The 20,187-nt window shown below is 35.2% G+C and overlaps 1 protein-coding gene across 4 annotated transcripts in view; it reads right to left on the reverse strand.

Annotated features, from left to right (window-relative positions):
• The window catches only part of ANGPT1 (angiopoietin 1), a 238,642-nt gene that overhangs the window by 47,528 nt on the left and 170,927 nt on the right, over window positions 1-20,187 (reverse strand). For 3 of the 4 annotated variants that reach the window (XM_006753898.2, XM_006753899.2, XM_015566163.1), the window contains exons 5-6: window positions 10,091-10,212; window positions 860-961 (exon numbers count right to left, since the gene is read on the reverse strand). In XM_006753898.2, the coding sequence (XP_006753961.1) occupies window positions 860-961; window positions 10,091-10,212 (224 nt within the window). The remainder of the gene's footprint in view (window positions 1-859; window positions 962-10,090; window positions 10,213-20,187) is intronic. The other variant, XM_015566158.1, reaches the window with a different exon arrangement.

Raw genomic sequence — 20,187 nt, forward strand, 5'->3', positions numbered from 1 at the left:
TAAGCATTGAAAGGTTAGCTGTGAACATAGTGATGATGATAATGATGCCTGCTGCTATTATGGAGATCCCAATGAACCATGCCTCACAATTTACACTCTTGTGTATTCCTCTTACCTTGAGTGTGGACTAGCCCTGTCATTAACTTTAACCAAAAAAATTAGAGAAAGAAAGAAAGAAAGGAAGGAAGGAAGGAAGGAAGGGAAAGAAAGAAAGAAAGAAAGGAAGGAAGAGAAAGAAAGAAAGAAAGAAAGAAAGAAAGAAAGAAAGAAAGAAAGAAAGAAAGAAAGAAATGTAGTGAATGTGAAACCATGCTATTTATGGGTCTAATAAACCTTTAAAAGGGCCTGGAAGATTCTATTTTTGTGCTTGAGGGATGCCAACTGCCACATAAAAGGTCTGCTGACCCTGGATTACGGTACATGGAGAAGTCAACCCAGTCACTTGGAGGAGCTCTCAGTCAACAGCCAGCAGTAACTTGCCATCCCTGGGGCCATCTAGTAGCCGTCCTGCTCCATAACCCACAGCCCTGCACAATTCCCTTGTCCTGGCTCATGTACCCAGCCTAGGTCTGAGTTCTAGCTTCCCCCGCCCTCATTCAACCAGGAACAAATCCAGGCAATACATAACAGTTCACCAAAGAATTTCAGTAACACATTTTTCTTTCTAATGCACACATGGAAACAATTTACTGAAAATGATTTATGAGTGTCTTGTGTTTAATGAAAATAATGTCACTAATTTATCATTTTATTCTTAAATAACTAAAAAACATCTAAAACTACAAGAGTTTATCACATAGTGTAGCAAAGATAACCTCATGATAAAACATCAAAAAACTACTAGATTCTTCCATCTTACCATTTTATATTCTTTCCAACCTCTTTGGAAATCCACACTTCCATCTTCACGATGCTGTATCACAGTCCAACCACCCCCATTAAGATCCATATTGCAAAATACCTGACAGAAAAGGGGAAATAAAGTCAAGTAAAGAATTAGGTTTGTTTTAAATAAACATGTAGCAGATTTGTTTTAAAACAGAAATAAGATGATAGGCCTATAGATAAAAAGAATAAAAATTACTATGTTGAAAAATGTTAATTTAGACATTATTGGTTATTCGTCTTACATTTGAGTTATTTCTGATTAAATTCCATCAAAGACACATTAGTTACTTATAAACAGTTAAATCTGTCACCTGAAAATTGTGTTTCAGACTATTAAAAATTTAAAGATCTTTGTTTTAAATAGCAATAGGTGCTTGTGTATGTTCTATTTTTTAAAATATTACTAAAGGTTCCAAAAGTACAGACCATTTTATCACCAACATGTAAGACTTGAGATTTTTAAATCTTTAGTTAATTGAAATGGCGATATAATCATAATAAAGTTTTAGAAAAACAAATTTTACAAAATCATTTGTAGTTAGCTATTATATATTTCACTGCATATTAACTTTTATATACTTACATACTACAATAATTATTCTTGATGGTTCAGTGTTACATTAGAGGCAAAAATTTGTCCTTGGCATATGGAGAACACATTATTTGCATGAATTTTCGTCATGAACATTAAGAAGAGAATATGACATACTGTATTCTTTCTGACTGCAACAAGCGTTTCTTTCCCATGAGGAAAAGTTATCCGACTCTTTCAAAGAGTTATGCTTATTTCAATTATTCTAAATACAATAGTATTTATTTAGAAATTGATTCATTTTCCTCAGAGTCCACCCAAGGAGAGAAGCATATCTGTAACGGGATTATCTTTGGAGAGCAATCCCTGTCATTGATCCAGCACGGATGTGGCAGTTTGATTATTCAAGGGCCCAGCGATGGGGGACACCATTTCCCTGTCAATTGACTTCTAAAGCATTTTGGAGGCTGGCTAAAGGTGTAGACATGATGCAACAGCAGCAGAGAGGCTGTGTGGACAAAGAGCTAAACTGATTAAGGGAAAACTTCAAGTGTTTTCCCTGAGGCATTAAATGTGGGGCACAGATAGCTAAAGGCTAGGAGGAAAACGGCAAAAACTGTCATTCAAAGGACAAATTATCCATGTACTTCTTCAGAGTGAAAGGAACCCAAAGATACATGCCTATTTGTGAGCATATAAACAGGTAAACTTCTCTCCCCAGGGCTGGCCGGCCCTCTAATTTGACAACAGCCACCAATCAGCATGTCTTCACAATCTCTAGGAACTGACTCACCTCCAAGATTATAAATGTGGAATCCCCCACTCTAGTTCCCCCTCAACTAATTCCTTAACCCTTCTGTACCTATTAATTGTCCTCAACACAGGCTCCGGCTAGTCCTTTGTCCTCCTTAATTCGAATCCATTCATTCACTTATTTTTCACTCAACAAGCATTTTTGGCATCGATTCTGTGTTACAAATGGCTGTTAATGATAAATAAAATCTGGGTCATATCCTGAAAAATGCCTAAAAGTCTCAATAGTGACTACTCCTCTGGAATTAAGAAGATGCAGGAGTCCACAATTTTCAGCCATTGTGAACTGCAGAATGATGAAGACAGTGATCTAAATGAGAAATTTAAAGAAGAGAGCTAACATATGAGAAAAGAAAATGATTATGGTTTTAAACATGTAGAGTGTAAAGTAGGCTAGCCATCCAAAAGGGGGAGTTATTGATCAGTTAGAGATGATTTATTGAAGGTCTACCAAGGATAGACTATGGATCAGAGAATAAGGGAATAAGAAAGGAATAGCCATTAACTATAGCATGCTCTTTTTAAGGGTCACATAATTTAAACTCTGTACATGCATTTTCTAATTTATCTTACAACAACCCTATGATGTAGGAATGATGATTCTCCCCATTTTACAGATAAAAACCTAAGGCTTAAGTACTTCAATAATTTACCAATGGTTATTATTAATAATAAGTGTTGGACCCAAGATTTGAACCTCAGGTCTACCTAATTCAAAATGGATTGGGAGTAATATGCTTGAAAATAATAGTTGTAGTTTGAAGGTGGGTTATCTAAAGATGAAAAGAAAAAAGTGGAAAGAGATATGTGTGTGTGTGGGGGGGAGGGGTAGGCAGGAGGCTCCAAGAAAGGGCTTTGTAAAGCAACTGATGGAGATAAAATACATTAATAGCCTTCAAGAGGGCAGGGACTTCATTTTACTTGCTAATTTTACCAGTTTCTAGAGCAGTGCCTAGCCAGCCGTGGGCAAACTACGGCCCATGGGCAGGATCGGCCGTTTGAAATGAATAAAACTATTGAAAAAAAACACCGTACCCTTTTATGTAATGATGTTTACTTTGAATTTATATTAGTTCACACAAACACTCCATCCATGCTTTTGTTCCGGCCCTCCGGTCCAGTTTAAGAACCCATTGTGGCACTGGAGTCAAAAAGTTTGCCCACCCCTGGCTAGCGCATAGTGTGCACTAAATGAGTACTTGAATAAACAGAGATGCAAGAAGGAAAAAGAAAAAAGAAAAACTTGATTAATGTCATGCAAAACAAGAAGGGGATGAATTTTGAGTTGGGGAAGTGATCAACTTAATCAAATATTCCAGAGAAGTCAAGACAAAGATGAAGAAAATACACCCTCAGATTTAAAACGAAGGCGCTATTAGTGACTTTGAAGAGAGTGCAGGATTCCTGTGACAATGAAATCCAGATGGCACAATTTAAAGAGGGAACAGGTGGTGATTCGAGACAAGTGGCCAAGGTGGAACTTTCCTGGTGACATTTAAGAGTAAGTGATAATGTCAAGAATATGGTTTGCTGGGGGAAACTGATGGCGCCTGTTTCTTAATTAAATGTTACCCTGCCTGGACTAGCTAATCCAGAATGTTTTTTATAGATTTTTATATTTTTATGGACATTGATTGCCTGAAATTTTATCAAACTGTGTTTGCAAACCTATAAAGTTCACTTACATACTCGCGGCTAAGAAATAACTCCTTTTATAAATATAGAGTGTGTAGAGAAAACTACTCTGTACAGTTTTTATTATATTATCTATTCTTAAAGTTCTATGAAAAGTTTTAGAATCACTCACAAAGTTTAGGAAAAGATAACCTTACTTTTAAACGAAGATATCCAGTGACTTAAAAATGCTAAAATGTTTTGAGAACCCTTCTGAGAGGAAAAGCCAGAGCAAGTCAGCTACATGGGAGATGGAAGTTACTCAGGAAGATACTGTTTGGAAGCTCAAGTGCAGAGAAATGAGCGGGTTGAGCATTTACTCTATAATTCTTGCTAGGACTCATAATAACAGACATAACAGGCCCCATTTGTTTTTTATGGGCATAACAGAACTGAATGGCACTTTGTCAGGGGATGGACTTGGGTACTGGATTACCTGTGTTCAAATCCCACCTCTACTTTCTCTCTCTTAGATATTTTGCAAGGACTAAATGAGTCAATGTATATAGAGTCTCTAGAATTGTGTTCAGCACACATTAGGTTTTGCATTCCTCACATATAATATGTATTTATATTATGCACTATACACTCTGTATTATCTCATATATTACAGTACAATTTACTATTTGTATATAACTGCATATAATGAATGTACAAGGCCAAAATGCAAGGTGTCCAAAAAATGTATATACACTTTAAAAGCTGATAGCTCAATTTTGAAAATGAAATGTATCTTAATAAACACTGCCTTTAAAATTATTCAAAGTGTATTTACACATTTTTGGGACACCCTAGATCTATAAATTCAGTAAACTGTCCTTAAGATTGCGACTACCAGCTTTTCGTTAATAATCCTGGCATTACTGATCTTTGCACATGCTACTTTTTATTACCGTGCATATATTTAAAATGTTGGATTCACTCTAGGAAAAAAAGAAACGGTGCTATTTCTAGTCAGAAGAAAAATAAAAAGCCAATGCTTAATAGATGAAGTAGGTTCAAGAAAAAAGGTGGTTGGTTTCAAAAGATTTGAGACATGAAACGACTTGAAAAGTTCATTTGCCATTATCGTGTGGTCTGCGCTATCTTCCTGTAGACAAGGGCTTCCTACATTTACTATGCTGCTTGCATTTATTGATCATATGACTTGGGCTTAACTCTATCCAAGAAAAGACTGAACTGGCTCCTATCCCAGGCAAGGTCAAAGCTTTCAAGCATTAAATACCTTTTAACATAATACGGAGATTTAAACCCAAACAAAAAGTGGAAATTTGATTCACATAGTTCTTATTTTTTATGCTCCATACAGGTTGGAATGATTAGACTCGTGGATGTTAATTATTTTTCCATAACCTTAAATAAAAAAGGTTCAAAACATTTGTCATAGTCCTTTTCTAAGAATTAGGGAAATTGTGAACTCAGAAATAATTTTTTAATATTTTACAATAAGGAGAGTTATAATTTAATGTTGTTTATTTTAATGAAAGTAAGCTAGGGATAGGGCATTTGGTTTCAGAAACTTATGAAATGAAAGGAAAAAATCTCATTTCCAGCTACTATGCATGGAAGAGAATTCAGAGAGGAAAATAACCACGCGCTATTAATAATATCAAAGTAAAAAAAATGTATAGATAATCTAATTCTCATTGTCTGTGTACTTGAAAAATTAAGTAGTCCTAGAAAACTGCCTTTGGCTTCCACATTACATTTGAAAATATAACACTTTTCTAACCTTTGCAGACATCCTTTCTTGGCAGGGAATGATGGCAGTCAAAACTGCAATTGCATAAAAATTATCTATACTTGCAATTCTTACTCTGCCTAAAATAGCCCAATTTTATTGATTGGCCCATATCCCATATCATGGATATTTGAACTTTTTGTTTTCTTTTGTTTTTATATAGGTTTGCCTTGAGTTTCTGATCCTTGCTACAACTTCCACAAGAATCACAATGAGCAAAAATTTGCTAAATAAATCCAAAAGTATCACCAAACTTTATATCTACAAAGCACAACCTACTTAGAAGGATGAATTTTCTAAGCCCTTTTTATAGAATTGAAAGAATACCCATGATTTATATAAAAATAGAAGAATAAAATGGATTATAGGGTGAAAGGGTGGCTTGTAATCAGAACATAAATCAACTTTACATAATTTTTTATAATAAACTGTTCTAAGTCACTCATATAGGTTCAAACAGTGCAACTTTAGTCAACACTTAATAAGTAATTATCATACTTGACCCCTGTTAAGATTGCATAGTCTGCAATTGATTCTTTTGTTACAAAGTCTGTGTTCAATATTTAATAACTATGTGTTTGGGGCAAGTTATTTTCCTAAAATAGAAATAATGGGAGCATCTATTTTGTAGAGTTGTTGAAGAGTAAACATGTGACTACATATGAAGTTCTTGGAATGTGACCTGGCAAAACATTAGCGATTAATACATTTGAACTACTGTGTTAATCAGCTCCTTAATGATATTGGGGGAATTCACACCATATTTGTTCTTACTAATGCCAAGCTATGTGAATATAATAATGGGTTTAAAACAAAATTTTCTACCTACAAAAAAATGCAGATATATCCAGCTAAATTATCCATCTCCACATTAAACCATTACTACTTGTGAGAGAATTCCTTATCAAAAGGAAACAGATAAAACAAGGGAATGCACACCGAAGTCAAGAAGTTTTCAAAGTCTTTCTCCCTTCTGCTCAGTTATCTTCCCCCTCACCATACTCTGCCATTATTTCTATTAAAAATAAATCTGGTAACCGCCCTGACCAGAAGAGGAGTGAATGGCCATGGGGCCATTTCTACAGTGATAAAAATTTGCTTGTTACAGGCTGTACTAATTTCACTGCTAATCTGTTCAGGCTTACAATGTTTTCCTAGGCCTAAATCTCAGAAGTTTAATCCAGATATTTAACATTTGTGGATTTAATATTTCAGATTTTATTTATTCAGGAACCCTGAAGCTCCATAATATGCAAAATTCATCACTCCTCAGGGGTGTAAATTTAAATCATGCAATCCTGGTGAAACCAACATAGGAGTCAGCCACTGAACTAATGAACTGGATCCTCCAAGCCACTCCTTTACATAAATATGAAAAGCACATTTATTCAAGTTAATGAGTTATTATTCAAGTTTATGAATTTGAGCTGTTCAAGATAATGAGTTAGGATTGGCTATCTTTCCTCCACCCTAAAAGGAGCGTGGCTCTGCAAATGGCCTATGCATCATTTGTATCTCAAAACATTTTGAATTAGAATAGAGTTGTGGTTATACACGAATTAAAGGTCATGGAATGATCAAAACTTTATTTGTAATGTCTGCACCATGGCCACAAGGCGTATTGGTGATGGAGTGAAAAATATTCGAAAAGTGTGCATGTTAATCTAAAACTTTAAAACTTATTTTATTTTTATATTCATTTTTATCATAGAGTCATTAGGAGTCTAAAAGGAGGGTCACAGTATTTTTAGTTAACTGTATTGTCCTAATCAAGCTATGCTACAGCTGAGCTAACAATAATTTCGGGGTCCTTCCAGGTCTTGGGCGGGACACATAGCATTACGTTAGCTCCACTACTCCACCCCAAGGCAGTTTCTGGCCACTTTACATGCTCTGTGTACGGTAGCACTGTGTGCAGTGTTTACATGCCTGTGTGTGTGTAAAATGAACTGAAGCTTAAGTATGATTTTAAGATATCAGCAAGCACAGTAGGAAGGCTTAATGTCAAAGGATTTAAAAGGTTCCTCCTATATTACAGTGATGGCGAACCTATGACTCACGTGTCAGAGGTGACACACGAACTCATTTTTTTGGTTGATTTTTCTTTGTTAAATGGCATTTAAATATATAAAATAAATATCAAAAATGTAAGTCTTTGTTTTACTATGGTTGCAAATATCAAAAAATGTCTATATGTGACACGACACCAGAGTTAAGTTAGGGCTTTTCAAAATGCTGACACGCTGAGCTCAAAAGGTTTGCCATCACTGTCCTATAAGTTACCCTTTCTCTTTACTCCTAGACTTGCCATTGTAATGTCACAGCTTGTTTTTTAAAAGGCCATGAAGCACTTGATTCAGTGACATAATTCACTGAAGCCCAAAATGAAAAAACAGGTGAAACCAAACTTCTCTGGTAGGTGGCCAGGTAGCAATGTATAGACCTGTGCCTGCCACCTCTTCTCCTTGTGCTTTCTCCTCCACCTCCAGCTATATGCATGGCCTCTTTTTAAGGTAAAATTTTGTCCTAACAAAGGAAAAAAACAAATATTAAGCTAACTTAAACCACTAATCCTTACTGAAATCAGTAGAGAGAGAACATGGGTAGAGACTTTCCACCTTGACAATTGTGTGACATCTGACAAACTGTTTCTAAGATTCATTTCCCTGGCCAATCAAAGGAATTTAACAACAGGAAGACTAAATAAGTTAGGCTTACTTATGATGCACTACATAGAAGTGTTAATGTTACCATCAGCTGAACATTTATTCATTTATTCATTTCAGCACATACTTCTTAAGGACCTATGATGTGCCAGAAACTCTGCTGGGTCCCAGGAAATCAAAATAGAAAGGTACATCCAGTGGAATACCACTTGGTCATAAAAAGAAGGGAATTTTGTCATTTGCAACAGCATGGATGGATCTTGAGGCTATGATGCTAATAGAAATAAGTCAGACAGAGAAAGACAAATGTCTTATGATTTCACTTATTTGTGGAATCTAAAAAATAAAACAAACAAACAAAACTCATAGATATGGAGGACAGATTAGCTGTCAGAGGGAAAGGGGTTTGCAGAGTGAGCAAAATGGATGGAAAGGGTCGACCATATGGTGATGAGTAGACATTGCAGTAATAACTGTACTATATACAAATATCGAATTATTGGGTTATACACCTGAAACTAATATAACGTTATGTACCAATGGTACTCCCATTAAAAAAAGGAAAAGAGAAGATAAAAGGATTCAAATCTTGGCCTTGTAGAATTCTGGTATGAGGAGGTCATGCAGGTTTGTTGGAGGGAACCAGGGAAGGTCTTCCAGGAGCATTTGCAGGCGCCCAGAGGAAATAGGGTCAGGGCTGGTTTAGGGGGAAAAGGGAAGAAAGTTGTTCCATCCTTTGAAGAAGCATTGCAGGGGCAGCCTGGCTTCTTGGGCTCTAGGGCAGTGGTCGGCAAACTGCGGCTCGCGAGCCCCATGCGGCTCTTTGGCCCCTTGAGTGTGGCTCTTCCACAAAATACAGACTTCTGTGCATTGGCCAGGAAAAAAAGCCACTACTCTAGGGCATCTAGCTGACACTTCATATTGAAGAGCAGGGATCTCCTCAAGGGTTTGTAAAACCCTGCTTCAAACAGACTGTCTCTATCACTACACGTCTACAGTATAATTATCTGTGTAATTGTCTGTCTTCGCCACACACTGGGAACTGTTTGTTCTGTATTATGTCCCTAGTCAGTGTATTTGCTAGTATTTGACTGGCAAATGAACAACATACACTTAATATGTATTGAATGAAGGAACGGATTGATGATTTAACGGATAAATAGGGAGAAAGAGTATATAAAAGAGAAATGACAGCAGGAAGATAATGGTTTCTTACTTCAAAGTTTACTTTGGATCCTGTTCAACATACTGATGAATCCCTACCCTCCAACCCACTCTTTTAGGTAAATACAAAAAGCAAATCCTTTTGTGTTTAAGATAGAATGTGTTTCTCTCACCCCAGCAGAAACAGTGATTCTGGAAATGTGTCCCTAGCCCCCTCTGCACAGTGTCTGGACTGTGGATGATGTGTGCCATCTGGGTCCTTGGGAAAAAAAACTGGGTCCTTGGGACGCTTTCCCGGCACTTGAAGTATATATGACTTCAACATGCAATCTGAATAAGGCAAGCATTTATAAGCAATGGGACATTCTAGGAATGAGAAAGAATAAATAAGAAAACTTTGTGTAAAAGAGGGATGGTAGGTGTGGGACTTGGGGGAGGTCTGTACAATAGATTTTCATACTTTATGGACCTGGGAAACAAGAGTATTTTTTTGAGAGAAAAGAGCTCAGGCATATATATTTTCAGTTTAACAAGCTCACAAATCAATCTGATTATTCAGCAATTCAACTAGGTTCTGCTTTACATCTCATAAACAAACACTTCTGGTTTTACCTTTTTGGGTTCTGGCATATTATTAATATAAATAGTGTAGATTCCACTTTTATTAAAACCAGCTTGATATACATCTGCACAGTCTCTAAATGGTTCCTCTTTTTTTCCTCCCTTTAGTAAAACTGCAAAAAAAAAAAAAGATTGCAATATATGAATAAAAACATCAGTACCATTAGTACCCAAATGGACTTCAAGTATAACTAAGCAAGTCTTCATTTCCTCCAAACAAATGTCAATATTGCATTTAATGAAAAATTTATTATAAAGACAATACTAGATTTTGAGGTGACTTACAAAATTACAAAGCTTAAGAAAAAAACCTGCAGAGCAATTTTCAACTGAATACTTTTTAAATATTTTGCTTAATTTTTTAAATCTTGTTTTCTCTAAAGGTTCTCCAGAACATCAAGTCAACTGGCATGATTACGTAATACCTCTAATCGGTAACAATTATGTCAATATTCCTGCAAAAGTTCTAAAAAGTTCTTACCTACATTTCATAGGAAAGTTTTTTAAAGTGCGGAAGCATTTTTTGGAGGGCAAAGAGATGAAGACAACAAATTCAAACATAAAAATACAGTATGGAGACTGAAAACACTAAAAGTAGTGTTTTAAGTCTACTTCTTTCCATGGCTTTAAAATTGAAGAAGTTCTAGAATTTTTAAATTAAAAAAGACAACTCCCAAAATAATTATATTCAGAAAGTAGAAAAGACTCTCTGACCTAATTTAACTATCTAGAAAGACGACGAAACTGAACTTTGTTCTTTATTCAATGCCCTATAGTTAAACTAATAGGTAGATTATACACACAAAAGTGAAAGTAAGGTTTGAAATTAAATGATATAGGCAGATAGTCTTTACTGAGAACTTTATTTTATTTACTAAGTTTCATCCATTAAGTTCTTATTAATGAGATCAAGCTATGAAAATTACTCATATTTAATAGTATTTAGCTGTGGGTGGTATATTTGTAAAATATTTATGATGTAGTATTTCCTAATAAATATATATTATTTTAGTAATTGGTTTCATTAAACCTTTTCTAGAAGATTATTAAGTTTATCATCTTGTTATAACTGTATTATTTAATAAATATTTGCTTTTAGTCACTGAGTTGCAATGGTCTTTTATAATAAAAATAGAAAAGGTAAACTATGAATCAGTGCTTTTAAATTCTTTGTCATTCTAAAGTACTAGCCTGATTTAAACTTAAGATGCACGATGTTACTAACTTATAGGCAATTAAAAATAAACAGTCTAATCTTGGTAGAAAGAAGGACTATCTCAATATAAATATTTCAAATTTTCAGAAATACTTATATTTCAAGAAAATGAAATATCCATATAGACATGTTGCCATAACAAAAATTTAGAATTATTTAACAGTATCATGGTTTTTTTCTATAGCTCATGTCTGCACTAATGGTTTTACCTACTTGTATTAATAATTACATTTAAACACCACCATTACAATTGCAATATAAACATAGAATAAGTAATCACAGGATTGCAGGTTCATATGATAATGAAGAAGTATTGTACAGAATATATGCAAATAGCAACTGAAAAATGAATTCTTACTCAAAAGCCATCTGAAATATCATTGGGCATGTCAATAAATTACATAAAGGTGTTATCATTGTTAAAAACATCAATGCGATTCACTTGTGCTTGCCTATTTTCAGCTAATGGACTGTTATTTTCCACACAAAAAAATGTTTTAAGTTCTAAATGCTTGATTTTCTTTTGTTGAAATGTGGAAATAACCAAATTAGATACAAAAAAAAAGAGTTGAAAAGAAATACCAACTAAATTTATGATCTCTTAAGAGGATGAACAACACAGGAAGATGTGGTCAACAGAAAATCAATGGCAAACCCATTTTTCTTTTTGGGGTGAAAGATAGTGTAGGTCATTTATCTAAGGAGAAAATGCTTCTTCTCATTGCATATACCACTTCCTGCCCTCCCTTAGTTAGTTATCTAGGGAGAGTACATTCCCTTCCCACTCTTCTGCCACCTCCCTCTCCTTTTCTTTTCCTCTTCAGGAAGGTGTGGGTAAAGAGGCTGTTGTGTGGGAAGAGGGAAGCTATTTCATACACATTTTAAATAACCGAGAAAAATTGTTATTATCTTGTTTTTCTGCAAACTAATTATATACAAATGATGTCCAAACTATGAATGCTATCATAGTTTGAATGTTTACAACTGGAAAAATGGCTTTAGGATTCTACTATAAAAGGTACAAGTAGTACTATGATTATACTAAGGATTCATTGCTATGGCAACATATCTAATACAGATATTTGATTTTCTTGAAATGTAATTTGGTATTTTTGAAAAACTGAAACACTTGCAGTCTTCCCCGAAGAAATAGTCCTTTCCTTCTAAGAAAATTAGATTGCTTGTTTTTAATTAGAGTATTAAAACATTTTAGAGTATTAAAACATTTAAAATCAACTTAAAAGCTTTATTCACAGCTTACTTTTGATATTTGTATTATATACTGTGGTTTGAAAAGGGCTCCTTCTGTAAGAGTAGACTGACCTTCAGAGTTTTTCTTTCTATTTTGATCTATAAAGTGGGGTGGTAATACATATTTCTGAGGCACGAGTATGAATTATGTAACAGAGCCAAGTGATTGAATTACAGTAAGTACTCAAGAAATGTAGTTATTATTGTTGTTATTATGGTATTGTAATATTATGGTATTAAAATATTATTAATAATAGCATTACATTATTATTTTCTCTTATGGAAGGATACTAGCAAGCTATGGAAAGCCAGCCAGCCTAGTTAATGGAGTGGTGGATGCTGTTGTTTCCTACCCTCAAATACAAATATTATAGCTGACTAAATGCAGGGCAATTACAATTGACTGGTTACTGATAGGACTAGAACTGGACTCTCCCTGTTAAAGTTGGCTAATTGGTGTATTTTATTCATTGACTACATCAGGTCATACCATCATTGCTTAAGTCTAAAAAACCCCACAAAACCCAGGTAATCTAATCTTGCTGTATATTGTAAGCTTTATCTGAATAGTTAACACTTAAGGATTATTTAAGATGAAATGATATAGGAGGTATATACCAATGTTGATTATAGAGGTTTTAATCTCATAATTTAAATTTGCAAGACTAATTATTTTCTTCGTTAAGTACCAGAGAGCTCTGAAATTCAGTGTTATGATTAGCTATTGTAAGACTGTACACATAATAAACATTTTCAAACATAGAAAGACAAGAACAAAGATGAATTCACTGAAGATTACAAGTGTCAGAGTTATGGATAAATTTTTGTAGGATATCTTGAAATTAAAAAAGATGGAAGATGTAAAAAGAAAAAAATAAATAACACAAATGGAGCCACTTTAAAGTGGAGCCAAGCTGCCATTCCAGAGGAACTGCCTTGCAAGTCTTACTTCTCCAACCTCTGGAATGTTAAAACAGGGCAAAATAACCTGTGGACTGGGCCTGCAGTAACAGTGTGTCCCAAACACCTGTTTGTAAAGATACCAGGAAGTCAGATACTACGACTACTGGACTGATGGCTACCCAGGCTGAAAATTAAAAACACTGTTTAGAATTAGCATCACTATGTTAGCTTATCTGCACCAATAGAAAGGCCTTCCTTCTATTGACATAATTCCCCTTCCCTTTCTCATAAATTCCCTTTCCTTTGTCTTCTAATCAGAACACTGCTGGGTCTCTGCCTGAACCAATGCTTCCCAAAGAGCTCTTCTTTCTTGATTTCAAATAAATGCTTGTTGCCTCTCACTTTGGCCTTTTACTTTGAGGTTAACAAAGAATGTCTGGAGGAATGCATGGTAAATGACAAAAGGTAGATAGGGGAAACCTGATGGAAGAGGATGAAAGAAACACCAACTGGACAGAACTGGGGAGAGTGATCTGGAGACCTGATAGAGGTGTTCAGCTATCTGTCAATGTGGTTAGACTTCCTTGTAATAATAAACCGGCTTAAAAGCAGGCATTAAAAAATAGATCTTTGAGCAGGGCCTGCAGACTGAAGGGTCCTGGGTTTGATTCTGGTCAAGGGCACATGCCCAGGTTGCAGGCTAGATCCCAGTAGGGGGCGTGCAAGAGGCAGCTAATCAATGATTCTCTGTCATCATTGATCTTTCTCTCTCTTCCTCTCCCTTCCTTTCTGACATCAATAAAAAATATATTTTTTAAAAATAGATCTTTGCATCTAAAAGTTCCTTTTTGACCACATACTCTTATAGTTTCCTCTCCCATTCTTTAATGCTTCGTGACTTTGTCTTTTCTCTAAGTGGAGTCTAGATCCCATCATTACTACCAGTCCCTTCCTAGCCTTCATTTTCTTTTTTCCTAACTTTGATCTCAGCTTTAGAAAGTAAACAACAGTTGAGAAGAGATAACATCTGAACGAATAAGGCATGTAGAAGAGCATATCTGAACTACATTTCAAGTGCCTGGTGTGCCAATTCAAAGACTACCTACACCACTATCAGCAAGTAAAATCATTCTTTTCATTTAGTCTTATCTGAACAACAAAAAGGTTCACGATCTAAAGACACAAACAGGTGCATGTCTGTCTTTCACCAGCCAACATTCAGTCAATACGCAACCGGAGACCCTGACTCCAGCAGCTATTGACTTTATCAGGCTCTTCCTTTCGTTTGTCCAAACAGTTTCAATCCAGATGGCATATCTGCCACCAGGCTGACTTCAGGGAAGAACCATGAAAGTTGAGGCAGAGGGTCACTTCAATTCAGATGAACCCTCAAGAGAAAACTTCCTGGAATGTAGAATTGATAGTTATGAGTCTCAGCAGACCTAGTAGAAAACACAGATGGCGATTAGCCTTGCTATCAGAGACAATGTAAAAAGCCAAAGCCCCTGAATCCTACTCATTTCCTAATAAGCTGCTATAAAGAAATTGATTCTTCAAGCATTCCTTTTAAATCTTAGATGTGGCTCATCATTCATATCTCTCCAGTATTTAGCAAACATCAGAGTGAACGCGGATCAAGTTGCTGGTTTAAGGATAACAATCTTTGTGGTACTTTTTGGCCATCATCATCAAGGAGATTGTAGTCCTAGGAATTGCCATAAATCTGTGATTTTCAATAGGACAGGTCACTGAAGTTCACTGAGCATATGGATGAAAAACCCTCGGCATATCTGACAATATGAAAACAATCAAATGATTCATTAGATTCTGTACACTTGAGACAGGTGTGCAGGCATTTCATGGAAAGCCCACTTAAAGACACTTCCTAGAATCTTAATTTGTTTGAAGGGACTTTTAGAAGTGGAAGAAGGCAATCCCTTATACTTCAAGGCTGTGGGACGATTAAAGGAAGGTTTGCAGGCAATATTCAATATTTCAATATTTTGTGAACATGTGTTAAGGTGAGAGAGACTTAGCAATGATTTAATAAATACATAGCACATATATACATAGCAACACATACATAAAACCTTTATGATTCTAAATTAAAAATTTCAAAGTTGATATTTTATCTCATATAAAACACTCGAAGGTCATTTACTTGCTGCATTACTATTTTAATTTTTTTATAAAAAAGGGCTGTTTACTCTCATTTAAATTACTTATGTGTAACTATTTTGTGGACAATCTGTCAGCTCTTAATTACCCATCATCTCCTTGGTGGAGCTACGAGCATGAGCTTAATAAAATCAACTAGCATTAACTGAACACTAATTATGTATCCTCAACTCTGATTTCATGTGCTAAGTATGTTTCATATGCTTCATGTCATTTAATCCTTATAAACACTTTTGAGGTAGGTTTGTAAATACATTGCTTTATAAACAAGGAAACGGGCTCAGAGATACTACCTAACTTCACAAATACTTGCAAGGAATTCTTTAACTATGAAGCTGAGAATCTTAACTACTTCTTACTCACTTCTGGACTAAAGTCAAACTCAAATACATCTTCAGTGACACATCTGTCACAGAGTCCCCAGTGATACTTATCTCCACTGACAATGTCACACCCAGGGTCTTGGGTGAATTAGGACAGGTCTCAATTCTGAATGATTACAGGCTCTTGACATGGAAGCAGGTAATATGGGAGGAGCGACAGGAGGCAGATATGACAAAGAAGAAGATACTAGTAAATGTTGAAATGAGGGCAGAAGAGAGCCACATGTAGCAGAATTATCTGAGAGAGGGGAACTCTCAGCAGAAATGTAAAACAGAACTTCAAAAGCTAGCAGAGGGTTATAAAGTAAAAGGTCCTTGAGAAGCCATACCGAATTTCATAATGTCCATTCCTTACAAGTTATGCCAACCAGGATTTAATAATTTCTATATATTATTTTCACAAGGCTAGTTATTTGATTTCCCAGCCTCTGGACTATTAGTTAGAAGTACAAATTTAGAAGAAGGGCTGGTGTGGGGAGGAGAGAGTAGGCATGTGTGTGTGCATCTGTGAGTGTGTGTTGGTGTTCATCTGCTAGAATCAGGCATGAAAACGAAAAACAATTCATAGTAAAAGCTTTTTTGTATGTATGAGGAAAGGACAGTAAAGCTTTAAAAGTAAGCAAAAATAAGAAAGGATAACAGTTAGGGACAGATTATATACTTTTTCAAAGGCATCATGGTATTATGATACATATTGATTCATGCTGATGATAATGAATTTTAAAAATTGTAAAGCTTTAATTTTATTCAATCTTTTCTTCTTGGAGGAAAAAGTGAAGAGAGAATAAAAGCAATGCAAAAAAATTTACCATCACAATGCTTTTTAATTTTCTTAAAATTTTACTGCTTAAAAAGATACATTGTAATTATATGGACAATAAATTAATCATTATGTATAATACATAAATATGTATAAGTATATAGATGTATATATCATAATATTGAGACATATGCATAAGGTACATAAACTGTTAAATCTATGTGGACATGCAAACCACCCTATGGCAGACATAGGTGGATTACTAATATAATGGTACCTTTTTTATTGTAGAATAATGAAACAGCAAGTAATTCTATATATACTTTAGTTTGATTAGTGTATTTAAATAAATTTTCTAAGGCTTCTCTAATGTGAAATTATACATACATATAACAGAACGTGCATTACAATTTAAAGCAACTAGTATTTTTTTAAAAAATGACTGACAGCTGAAAATGGATTTTCAGGCAACCTTTGTTTAATCAAGTAATCATTCATTTTTTCACAAAATATATTTCCATGTTTTCCCTTTGGGCACCCAGATGGGCAGTTAAGAGTGCTACATGACCTTGCCATTTGTTCAGAAGGTCATTTCAGGTGTTTCATGTGTGTTAATTTCTCATGTAACGTTTTTTAGTATGATTGGGATATACTGATTTTTAACAAAAGATTTCCTATGCATGTGGGAAAGCTTAAAACACAATAAGACATGTTTTCTGCCTTATTATGAGACAAATTGATTTCAGCAAGAGCCATTAAAAATGGAATGAAAGTCCTTGGGCAATGCTGTAAACGTAGAAAGTAGTTGCCAAATGCTTTTGAAAACTGACACACACATACACAAAAACCTTCACTTTGAAGTTTTAAATAAACAAATGCTGACTGTCACCATAGGTATGGAACTTTGTTTCCTTTTCTTGTGGTGAAATATACTTGAAGAACAGTTCTTAACTACTAGCTGGGGTTCTATGTGGAGTCCTGCTCTGAACTTACGGTGTCCTATGTCACTCTGAGTGATACAAAGCCACAAGAAGATATGGAATGGTTAATAAAAGTTATAAACTGTGCATGTTTGTTCAGGCCACCAGGAAAATTCCCAAGATGTGTGGCACTATTCTGCTAAGCAACCTGGCAGAAGTGCTGGGACTGGGAGGCAGAGGTCTTGACCATCGTGCCCTGCTCTCCAGGTGACATATGCCATAGCTGTTCTGAGACACTGGTGAGGAGGCCACCTCAGATTAAGTCCTAGTTTTAGGGACATGGGCTGCATTAATTATGACTGAGTTTGATTTATATGTGCATTTGTAAGTGTGTACATGAGGCCAAAACAACTGGTAGCACCTTTTATGAGAACCAAATCTCCACTTAAAATAAAATCCAAGGTTCAAATTCACTGTTCTAAAGAAAATCACGCTGGTTGTGAAAACAGAATGTTCAGACATAAAATAATTATGAGCACGTGAAAAGACACAATAAAAGTAAAAGAGATTTGATTGAATTGGTATCACATTTAATAATTTATCTTCAACATGAACTCATTGAAAAGGTAGGTTATTCTTGGTGGGTCACATGTTAATGTGATTTGTTACTGAAGTTGATCTCACTCAGAATGAGAACACCCAGCCAGTAGTAGGAAGAAATTACAGTGTTAGAATTAGTTATGATGCTGCCATCTTAAAAATAAATGATGAACTTCCATGGGAAGCTAAAAACGTTTTAAATCAATAGTTTTAAAGGTTCTTTGCTACTGACTTTAGAAAAACCTTATGTTAAAAAGCAACATCTTATTTTTATGTAATGCTATGAAAGCGTAAGAGAAGAAGGCATGGAGTTTGCTCACAGTAATGTTGGAACATCAAGGCAACACTCTCTTTTAGTGGCCTTTCACCCTGGTAGCTGCCAGGCCCAGCTGGAACCAGGAGATATCCCTTTTCAGATAGTCTAGTTTCTGAGGCTGAAACTCTAATTCCAAAAGTGAATTAACCACAAAATTTCAAATCTCCCCCAAAAGATGTGGTTTAGAAATAGTTCATGGGAAAGGTCAAGGACTATATTATTTTTTATTTTGTTATCATTAGTTTGGCTATTCACTATTCACACAATTTTTTTTCTACAGAAATTGCAACTTTTCGAAAGACAGATAACATGCTCCATCAAAAAAGGAGAAATATACCACTTCCAAAAATAAACAGTCACTTTCCCCTTAAGCCATTGGGTTTTATGAAAGGAAGTGCTAGAAAGTGTGGTTCATTTTAAGGAAACTGTAAATGTTTAACATATAATTTTCTGTCAAGATAAAGCATTTCCCTCATTAAATGGGAACAAGTGCTCACTGTTGTGTTCAGCAGATGACTTCCTGTATTTTTCTTTCTCTTTCTACCTAATGTTAAATAGTGCATTACATGCAGTCAACGAAAAACCAAATATTTTACTCAGTCAACGAAATGATCTTTTCTATTTTTATCAATGTTTATATGAGTGACAGTCAAAAACTTTTAATTTCCTCCCATCGCTTGTGATGTTTTTAGAGTTACTCTTAACCCAAGGGACTTACAAGAGGAGTTCAAACTATCTTATCCATTGACTGAATGATTTACTTCACAAAATCAATAGACACTGCACAGGAGGTAAATTCCTTTCAGATGGCAGAATTATTCTGAGAACAGAGCCAAATGTCTCCTCAGCACTGGGAAGGAAGCAAATGCCTCATTTACCCTTTTCAGAAGTCCAGAGGACCGAAAATAATGATCAAACGTTCCATACCACTGCAATTGGCCTCCGGGAAAGACACTAAAACCACATAATTTGGATCACTTAACTATTTGTAGTATCAGTCACCATGTCTTTCAGATGATGTGAAAGAAGTCTTTAAAATGAACTTCATGAGAAGCTCCTTATGATTTGAATTTGAACTTCCTACTAGAGGGCATGAAGTATAAAAACATCCTCATGTCTAAGCATTTATTTTTAAGTTTTTTTTAATCCTCTCTACCTTGTGTGCCTTCCTAGCCAAAACTGTTGTCTGTCCTTTCGCATTCAAGATTCTGGGATGTGGGTAGACAACATTTCCTGCTTTTCTTCCTCTTATTCATTCTAGTCTTTGACCTACGCCATTGAGCATACACTACAACCAAATTCTCCCTAGAGAAGGTCATCCAGTTCCAAACTTCAGTCTCAGTCTGTTTTATTTTTAATTGACTTTCTGCTTATTTGTAGTTCAGTAGATCTTTCATAACAACGTTTTCTACCTGCCATATCACTGCTCACTACTAGTTTTTCTCTGATTCTGTTTTCTTTTTGATCTGTTTTAATCTGTCCCTGAAAGAACTCCCAATTTTCTGTCTTTGGTTTTACATTCTTATTATCATCTGAAATTGTACATAAATTTGTGTGGGTA

This window comes from Myotis davidii, unplaced genomic scaffold (genome assembly GCF_000327345.1).
Source record: "Myotis davidii unplaced genomic scaffold, ASM32734v1 scaffold1012, whole genome shotgun sequence".
Classification (NCBI taxonomy): Eukaryota; Metazoa; Chordata; class Mammalia; order Chiroptera; family Vespertilionidae; genus Myotis; species Myotis davidii.